Source organism: Drosophila ficusphila, unplaced genomic scaffold (assembly GCF_018152265.1).
Source record: "Drosophila ficusphila isolate 14025-0441.05 unplaced genomic scaffold, ASM1815226v1 contig_197, whole genome shotgun sequence".
Taxonomy (NCBI): domain Eukaryota; kingdom Metazoa; phylum Arthropoda; class Insecta; order Diptera; family Drosophilidae; genus Drosophila; species Drosophila ficusphila.
Window position 1 is genome coordinate 143,620 of NW_025064091.1, and position 10,818 is coordinate 154,437.

Sequence of the window (10,818 nt, forward strand, 5' to 3'; positions counted from 1 at the left end):
ATTGCATTCCAATTTAGTGGAATGTTGTAGGATTCTAAAGCAGTATCTGCCATTCCTGTTATTTTATTACGAATGGTATGTAAAATACCGAAATACTTCGATGTACCGAGAGTGTGTTCATAGTTCTTTAAAATTCTATCAACCCCTTTCTTCCAAGAACTAAATTCTGCTGGGTTACCTGAAAATTCCCTGAGAGTCTTTACTACGTCCGGTACCTTATCTAAACCTTCTAGATTGGCCCTATTTTCAGGATTGATTTCTTGGTTTGTTGCATATGTAAAATCTAGTCCCTGATTTTGTACTTGTTGTAATAGAATTGGTAATTGTTCGGAAAGAACTTGCCTTATGGCTGCTAGCATTTCTGGTGATGCCATGTTTTCCCTAGGTTGTTGCACTGAATGTATTTGATTGGGATCTAGTTGCTGTAGTGCTTGTTGAACTGCTATATTTTGTTGTTCTAACCTACTGGGGTCTATGGGCTGTTGCTGATCAATATTAATTATTGGTGGTCTTATAAGATTTCGCCGATTGGCCATTTGTTTTGTTGGGTTTAAAGAGGAGAATTTTCGCGTGGGTATGTCTTACAATTACAATATGTTTTCATTTCACACTCTTAATATAATGGAGTAATAAAGTTGGGAATGATGTAAAAATTTTAAAAATAATTAATAAAATTTCAATTATAATTATAAATTCAATAGATGTTTGATAATGATTTTTTTTTTTATATATGTTGTTTTCCTAAATATAAAATTTTAATATTTCAGAAATTTTAATATTTTAAATTTTGTTTTAAAATTTGATAAATGAAAAAATTTTGTATTTAAACTTTCTTAAATGTTTGCGATATTAATTAAAATTGAGATTTTAAAATTATAATTTTATGTTTGAAATATTGAATTTAAAATTATGAGTTTTATGAGGTGTTTACTTGATTTTTTTTTATTTTTGTCTTATTTACTATCTCACTTAACTTAATCTGATGTGGCTACTCCTCCTGATGGTCCGGATTTTGTCCTTTTTGTTTCCTACTTGGGATCCTGCGACGCACACAAATGGGGGATGTCCTGCGAGCGTATCTGACAGCACTTGTAGTCCACCGATGAATATCGTCCTCAGCTTCTTGCTTGTTTTTAGAAGGAGTCCCTCTGATTTCGATTTGTTTTTTGAGCCAGCGGAGGCGCACTTAGTAATTTTCCGCGCGGATTGAACTTAATCGGATTTCCTCGCGTTGATCCTTTTAAGGATAATACAACGGAGTTACGCGAAATGATTATTAGCACGGATCGAACTTAATCGGATTTACTCGCGCTGGTCCCTGTTCGGGCGCCAGTTAAATTCCAGGATATTGAACACAAGAATTTTAATTTTAAGACGTGATCTTTATTTGGAATCAAAATTGGGACTGACATATTCTGCTTATCGATACCCTAATATATGCTGTGGGTGGTGGCGGCGACGTTAACTTCGGCGGCGGCGGCGCTGTCTCGGTTGGCAGCGACGTTGGTCATTTTAGCTTAGTTGCATAAAGTGGAAGATCTGCAGAATTGTATTTCATGTTTTGCCTGGTGGCTGACCGGATGTTCATGTTTGTGTAATTAAATTTTATTTGTTGGACTTCTAGCTGGCTCTTGACTTTTATGTTATTGAATTCGAATCGGCTCTTGACTTTATGTTATTGAACTTGGAGCTGACTCTTGACTTTATGTTATTGAACTCGATCTAGCTCTTGACAAATGTGTTACTATGTTGTAAAATTGTTCTTGACAATGTTGCAATATTTCGGGAAAAGATGATGAAATATTGCTGTGGTTAACTTATATATCAAAGTACCGATAAAAATCTAGATTCTACAAGCTGACACGCTTGTTGACATATCTTCGCAGTTTGGCTTTTAACACCAAATAATTATTATGAGTTTAAAAAAATTGACGCCCAAAACAGTCTCCAAAAAATTGGAAGAAGTTGTCACAAGTTAAATTTTCATGGCGAATTCAAAAACAAGATACATGTTTTTTTCAATTTTTATGAAAAAAAAATTGATTTTTAATAATTAAAATTAATTTTAATATTTAAAAATTAGTAATAATTATTAAATATCAATTTTTATATAAAAATTACTCAATAACTTTTATTTTCAATTTTTATTATATAAATTGAAAAATAAAAATTATTCGATAACTTTTATTTTATAAATTGAAAATAAAGATTGAATCTATATATCTTTTGATCCGTAGAAGCTACACATCAATACCTTTCAGATGGTATATAATAAGTATGTATATATATATATATGTTTATCCGTTTATGTGCCTGTGTAGTATTGACAGTATTCATAAATAGCCGAACTATTGTTGCGGCGCCTGAGAAAGAGTAGTTCATTAAATTATTAATCGAGATTAAATTACAAAAATTTATTAGTTTTTAATATATAAATGGCTAATTATTTAATTTCAAGAACATTAACTTTTACACTGAATCTTCGGCAAGGTTGCATCTTAGATCAGTAATTACTAATTTAAGGGCCGAAAATGCCCTTTCAACCGATACCTGCGTAGCAGGCACAGCATGTACTACCTGAGCCAGACGGTACAAGCGTGGATACGTGAATTTTTTCGACTCCCAATAGCTCATGATATTCACGCTTGGATCTATGGGCTTTGGTGAATATTCATTTATGTATTTCTGTTGCCGCCAATTTGAGCTCGGGTTCATCATCGTCCTCAGAGTCTTCGCTTCCAGAGCTCACCGCAAATGAATTTAAATATTCATTTAATAATGAGCATGTACTCTGGGACGTTAGTTCAGGGCCATCGTTCGGTTGTGAAAACGATGCTTCAGACGTACAAGTATCAGCTGCTATTCGGTCTTCATTGATTTACTTGTGAAGCAAAGATCAACCATGTTGCACTTCTTATCGGAAAGCGAATTCTAAAAATAGATTTTGTTTTCTTGTCTCTTTCTTATCACTATTCGCTTCTGGTAAGCTTAAGCATTAGACACGAATTTGGTCAAGTCAAAATGTTTAGTCTGTGCAGCTGTGTAATAAGACAATACTGCACAGGAACATAAGCAGATAAACATATATATATATATATATACATACTTATTATATACCATCTGAAAGGTATTGATGTGTAGATCTTATATATACATATATATTGGATCTGGCTTCTACGGATCAAAAGATATATAGATTCAATCTTTATTTTCAATTTTTAAAATAAAAGTTTTCGAATAATTTTTATTTTTCAATTTATATAATGTATATTTAAAACAAAATTTATTGCGTAATTTTTATATAAAAATTGTTATTTAATAATTGTTACTAATTTTTTATTATTAAAATTAATTTTAAGTACATATATTATGTTTTATAATTATTATTTTTATGGTTTCTGTTTTGCAGATCAGCTTATTGAAGAATATAATCGGCGGGGAAGGCATCATAACAGGCCTACGCCGTCTGATAGCAGACGAACTTCTCTTTAAAATGAATTTATCCGGAAAGATGGCACAGGTCGGTCTCATGAAGTACTTAAACTTCACCAACGTGCTATATGGTAATTATACCTACATATTTTTCTAAATTCCCATCACTGTTTATATATTTGTTATTTGTATTAATATGCAATGTATTTATATATTATGGTTTTTATTTCCAGAGTCGCTCAGGCACGAGCATTACAGCCTTCGGCAGTTCCAGGATGACCTGCGCGCATCGTTCGCGAAAGCGAAAAATAAAGTCTACAAAAATACATACGAAAAGAAGAGGAAAACAAAATTTCAGGACTAAATTTTTATTAGTCCTGAAAATTTGATTTCCTTTTTTTCATATGTATTTTTGTAGACTTTATTAATCGTATACCAAACAATAAAAAATATATAATAAATATATTTCATAAAAAAAGACCAAATTAAAAAGTATTCTGTTTTGGAAAATCACCTATTGCAATTGAATGGAAATTTAATATTGAAGTTCAATGGAAATGCACATATTGCGGGAAGGCCAAAAGCCAGTGGACCTATGTATAACTGCTGAATGCAGGACAAAAGCCAGTGGATTTTGCCCTGCAATCAGCAGCCGTAGGTCCATTGGATTTTGCCCTGCAATCAGCAGCCGTAGGTCCACTGGATTTTGCCCTGCTTTCAGCAGCCAGAGCATCCACAGGTTTTTGGCCTGAATTCGACAGCCAGAGGTCCACATAGAAACCTCCTTTACCCCTTCCTTTTGTGTGTCACGCCCGTGTATTTTGAAAGGAGAGACGGCAAAAATGTAAGGGGTGAAGGAGCCCTGCAGTTCTGGCTGTCACCCGGTGTCTTTTGGCATACAAGCAATCAATGTGTAGGAAAGGAAAAGGGATACTCCTAAGCATGGTACAATTATACAAGGTAGTCTCGTCCATGGTACAATTATACAAGGTAGTCTCGTCGGCTGCCTAATCGTTCGGCTTTTTAGTCAGTGCGTTCGTGCTTGTTGAAGGATGAGCACGCGTGCGGACGAATTTTTTCAGAGTATTAACCCTTGTGCAAAGATGTCGTTCTGCCCTTGGCTGCAAACTTGTTTTTGTTTTTTAACATATCGTTTCAGATAATTTTTAGTATAACAAAAAATGTAAAGGAGAAACTATTAATAGCTACTAAGAAACATTAATTTAGATATTAAAAAAACTTACTTTAATATTGACATTTATTTTAAAATTAAGAACTTAAACAAAGAAATAACTATCCGAAAATAAAAACAACGTTTAATTTTAAATTCAAAACTATTAAAAATTAATTTATAAAAAACTTCAACTCCTATAACTAGAAATGAGCAATTTAAGACCCATGCACCATCTAAGGGCTAAGCAAAAAGCTCTTTTGTCGTTTCACTCGCACTTACTACGCAGACTCCTCTCACTCGCACTTGTGGTGAGTAATGAATAAGGGAGTGCTTTTTGCCGACGAGACTACCTTGTATAATTGTACCATGCTCCTAAGTTTCCCCCTCTTTCTCACTCTTCGAATACGATGTCGTTGCTTGGCAACGACGGCGGCCTGACACCAAATTTGTCTTCTATTTTTTCGTTTCTCTCATTGCATTGTTGGCATTGGAATGCATTTACCGTTAGAAACACAAATTTGTGTTTTCGGTGGGAACCACGGCTGAGGCATGCTCGACTTATGTATACTTTTAGGTTTAAAGTTTTTTAACATAATTTACTTTAAATAAGTATAATTATATACAATTTTATATACCAGCTATTGTCTGGGAATAATATTTAAATTAAATTTACAAGTCAAATTATAAATCAATATTATCTAGTTTTTTTAATATTTAAAAAAAAGAGATTTGTTAAATGGTTTTATAATTTGACTAAATAGTTTAAATAAACATTTCTAATATTAGTCTTAAGAATCTTGCCCTTTTATTAATTCGCGTTGCATATATAGTCGGGTATGACTTTAAATCTAAAGGGTATGCCAGCAAGGCACGCGCCAAAAAGTCTCAGACGAAACAAAAGGGACGACGCAAATTAAGAAAAAAAAAACTGACCTGCGTCATTCTTTTGCTGTTCGTCACCGAAGCGGTTGTGCTGGATCTTGCATTGTGAAATAAAAGTGATTTAATTGTGAAGTGCTTTTGATTAAAAAAACCAGGTAAGTGCTTGAATTATGTTTAAGAGCTTTTTTTGTTATTGAAAAAACCATAAGGCGCTGCAGGGCAAGTAAACAAAGTGAAATTGAATTGTGTTTAAAATAAACCATCCCTTTTATGTGCGCCGGCGTACAGTTAATAAAGTGGTCCCAATCGTAAGCTGGGCCCAATTCTAAACTGGGCCCAATGAAGTTTAAGCTAATTCAAATCGACGCTTTATGGGTTTTTCTTTGCATCAACTGTACGCCTCAACTGTACAAGCACTGTTGGCAGGTGATGAGCGTCCGAATAAGCTAGAGTTTTAACAAAATAAGCTAGAATAAGCTAAAATTGAAAAAAAAAAATATTTTTATGTTTTGTTAAATCTGCATTAACATAAGCTTGTTAAATTTTCATCTAGCTCATAGCTTGATATAAAATAAAAATATTATTTTTTTCAATTTTAGCTTATTCCAGCTTATTTTATTAAAAATCTAGCTTATAATAAGCTTAACTGGCAATACTGACTGTACGAAGCAGGCCCCCCTTTAACTCTCGCAAGTTTATTTCGTTCAGCTATAAAATTTTAATTTTTGCTATTGGCACGAGTTTAGTTACTGGCCCGCCAAGATTTGAGGAAATATTTTTATTAATTGGCCCACAGTAAATGCTTTATAATAAATAAAATTTTTCGACATCTCGCGCGGTTTACGACACATCAACCCTTAAATAAATATTTAAAAATTCTGGAAAATTTTAAAAGTATTATTCTAAAATAAGTTTTTTAATTTTTTTTTTTTTTTTTAAAATAAGTTTCATAATTTAATATATTTAAATAAATATAATTATATTATTTTATCCATTATTGTTAATAAAATTATTTTTGTTATTATTTTATTCATTCTTTTTAATGAATAACGAAATATAATCAATTATCAAAAATAATTTAAATTTTTTAGAAAATTCCTATCATTAAATTTATTATATAATTTTCCAAAAAATTTTATTAATTTAATTAAAATATTAAACTAAAAAATTTGTTTTCAATTTTCAGCATTCCTTTTTTATTAGATGATTTTGTAGATTAGAAAAAAAATGGTTAAATATTTTCAGCTTTATTACCAACTTAAAAAGGAAAAAGAAGAATTAGCTAGAAGGTTAAGATTATTAGAAGGAAGTCAGGTAGAAGAAAATGTTGAAGTTAGCGCTCAGGGTAATGAGAATTTTACGCAGGAAGATGTAGAGCTAGAAAGTTTAAGTGAAGAACGAAGTCAGGAAGGAATTGAAAGCATGGAGGTAGAGCAGGGTCAGGAGGATCTTAATTATAAGCTTAGGAAGTGGTTTATTAAACACAAGCCCAAGCGTAGCTGTGTAATAGAATTAGTAAAAATTTTGAATGAAGAAAATTTAAATGTTAGGCCATTTTATAAATTTAATTGTACTGAAAAGCCAAATATTATGCAAGTTGGAGGTGGTTCCTATTTGCATATTGGCCTTTCAAAACAATTAAATAAACTTGATGTAGTTCCGGAACTACCGGATGTATTAAGTATTGACGTTAATGTTGACGGCCTTCCATTATTTAAAAGCTCACGTGCACAATTGTGGTCCATACTAATTAGAGTAAATAATATAAATAAATGTCCGGTTTTCCCCGTAGGAGTTTTTTCGGGACAAAATAAGCCATCCAATTCAGATGAGTATTTGTCTAGATTTACTAGGGAGTTGTCCGATGTAATGGAAAATGGTCTAACCATTTTAAATAAAAACATTAAAATTGATCTTAGAGCTCTTGTGTGCGACACTCCTGCAAGGGCATTTGTTACAGGTACACCTGGACATACATCCAGTTATGGCTGTACCAAATGCACTCAGGTGGGACGCAAAATAGATGCAACGTTAACATACAGTACTTCTTGTGCTGAGTTAATTACAGATGTTGACTTTGCGAGTAGGAAATATCCAAATCATCACCAGAAAGATTACTTAGGGTCTCAGTCCGCTTTTGAAAAACTTGGCATCGGTATGGTTACCCAAGTTCCCTTGGAATTGCATGCACCTCATTGAGTTGGGTGTAATGCGTAAATTTTTTGAAAGAATTTATTATAATAAAGTAATACAAAAAATTCCAAATAAAATAAATAATATAAAATGATGATGTCTGATATATTAACGTCAATGCGGGGCTACATACCTAGGGAATTCTCACGAAAGCGTAGAACATTGTTAGAACTTCCAAATTGGAAAAGTACTGAATTTCGCCAATTTTTATTGTACACTGGAATTGTAGTTTTTAAAGATACAATCCATGAAGAGCAGTACTATATTTTTTTCCTATTGCATTGCGCATATAGACTGCTCTGTTCGCAAAAACAGCGGGAAAATAATGTTGAGGTTGCTCAACAAATGTTAAATTTATTTGTTGAAAATTTTCCCATTGTCTTCGGCGAAAACAGTGTTTCCTACAATGTTCATGGCCTACTCCATGTAAGAGAGACTGTAAATCGAATCGGAAATCCGATTGCAGGTTCCTCTTACGCGTTTGAGAATTATTTGCAGTTATTGAAAAAAGTGGTCCGAAAGCCAACAAATATTCTAGAACAAATTTATAGAAGAACGGTAGAGGAAACGTATGTAGCTCCAGAAAGGGAGGAAATTAAGTTAGAAGGCAGGTTTCTTAAAATAAAGACTGTAGGCTTAGCGATAGGAAACCAGACAATTTTTGTTTCGTTGGGGATGAGATCCCAATACAAATAGAGTCCTTTGAGGACAATGAAGGAGAAATAATTATATTAGGTAGGGAATTCAATGATAAAACAAACTTTTTTGATGCGCCCTTAGGGTCGTTTAGCTTAGGAATTTATTTAGTAAATTTCAGAACGCTGATGAGCGTTAAAAAATTTTCAGTTAGGGAATTTAGGAGAAAGGCTGTAGTTATGCCTTTCAAACAGGAAGCAGTTTTAGTTCCCTGCTTGCACTTTTCTTAGGGATTTTTAGGATTTTGGAGGTGTTTAGTCCGTAGGCGTAATTTAATTACGAATCGGGCATATTTAAGGGGTTATATACCTTTTTCAAACTCAAAAAATCGAAAAAAATTTTATAATTTTTTTTTTTGATGTACATACTTTCAAAAATTTTTCTGCAAAATTTTTTAGAGATCGGGGCACTAGAACATAAGATACAGCCGTTCATAGCGCACGGTGTACATGACTACCTAATGTCCAGCTAAAACTTTAAACGCGATTATCTCGGAATCGCATTTTTGAGAAAAGGTCATTGCGGTGAGCACGATATCTCGGTAACCACTACATCGATCGATTTGAAATTTTGGGGTATTGTTTGTAGATACAATAGCTAGTTCGTGAACGAAGGAATTTTATTTTCGACAAATTTTTCTATTTTTTTGGGGCAAAAAACTAAATTATTAGACCTCGAAAAATCGGTTTTTTTGAAAAAATAATCACTGTAACTGTAATTTTTTTCGTAAAATCCTTCGTTTACGAACTAGGTAACACTATATACTAACGTAGTTTTTTTTCATTTTCTTTTTAAGTTGAGCCGTGTCCTTGTTTTCATGCTCACCGTGAGCCACTACTGAAAAAAGGACTTCTACGGCAAGGACTGTAACTTCCAAAATTATGAAAATTTTCACTCGAAATTTTATACGAATTTACTTAAGGACACGTACGTTGATAAAATTTATATTGTATTTCAATAAAACAATGGTAACATGGTAAAAAAATAAATAAAAACCCTGTATTTCTCTGGAGAAAAAGGTATATAACCCCTTAAAGCGACGGCGCTTTAAATATCTTTTGAAGATTCACCTTCCATGGTTCGAAACCAAAAAAAAAAAAAAAAAATTAGGAAGTTTCAATTTATAAAACAATGATTTCAATTATGTTCTTTTTATTTACTTAGAATGTCGGAGCCACCACTAAAAATTAGGCGGATTGACTTTGCCGAGTTGAGTAAGTATAAATTTCATTGTACAAAACTTAAATTAAAATATTACTTTACTATTCACAGATCAGTCATCCGGATCTCGTAAGTTTCTTGATTTTTTTTTTTAATTTTTGATTACTTATTTCAATTTCTTACAGTTTCATCTAATGAAGAAATTCTTGCCGCCTTAAAAGGTATTAATTGCTATATATATCAATATATATAATCCTTTCTAAATAAATTTATTTACCATTTCAGAACAAAAAAATTTTATTGAGGAGCAGAATGCGGCTCTGCACCGCAAGGTTGACATCTTAGCCGAAAAGCTGGCGAAGACCACCGCACTTTTCAAGGTCAAATTGAAGGAGGAAGAAAAGTCGGATCAGACAGGGGTTCCCTTCCCCCTAAAGACGGAGTACGATATAGAGCTCTTCGAGAGCTCTATGACTCCTGAGCTGCGAGAGTTTTACGTAAGTGTTTTTATATTGTAAGAGTAAAGATTTTAACTTTTTGTCATTATAGAAAGCAAAAATAACAAACGTGACCACGAAATACTCGTTCACCAAAGCCATTCGGTACGTCTTGGACGACGACTTGGTCACAAGTCATAACCTAGACGGCACCAGCGGAAAAAAAAGCCTAAAAAGGTTTTCTAACCTGTATAGTATTTTTATAGGTAAACAAATGAACAATATTTTTCATTTATTTTAATATATTATTCAAAATAGCCAATTTAATAAATATCTGTTTATATTTTCAGAGGTATCAGAGAAGGCATTCCCATTGGAAGAAGCAAACAAAAACCTTCGGAAATCGATTCACAATATTAAGAATAGTATAATTTAAAAAAAAGTAGGGGAAATGTTAAGTTTAATATTACTTTTTAAGAATAATAACAGTAATAATAGTAATAATTATAATAATATTAATATAATACGTATAAAATTAAATGTAAAATGAAAATAATAGCAATAATAATTTTTTTTTTTTTTTTTTTTGGGTTGAGGAGGGGGAATGCCTAACGCATCTCCCGTTTGCCGTCGCAAAGCGAGGTATGTGGGGCTTGCACCCACTAAACCCCCCCTCGTCGTTGGCCGTGTTTCCACTTCGGAAAAGCTTTCGCATTACTTCGAGGTGGCGCCAGTTAAGCACTATGCGCTCTCATCTTCTTCTGCGTCCAGGTCACCCAGCTGTCTCATCCAGATCAGGCTTCTTCGCCCTGAGGATGTTCTCAACGAATCCTGCAATGAGTT

General features: G+C 32.9%; 1 protein-coding gene across 1 annotated transcript; it reads left to right on the forward strand.

The window, feature by feature from the left end:
- Positions 1-9,542: 9,542 nt before the first annotated feature.
- LOC122320912 lies at positions 9,543-10,411 on the forward strand. Its single transcript, XM_043209555.1, has 5 exons — positions 9,543-9,591; positions 9,650-9,667; positions 9,824-10,035; positions 10,088-10,241; positions 10,326-10,411. Exons 1-5 carry the CDS (start codon positions 9,543-9,545, stop codon positions 10,409-10,411), a joined length of 519 nt encoding a protein of 172 aa, XP_043065490.1.
- The last annotated feature ends 407 nt before the right edge of the window (positions 10,412-10,818 follow it).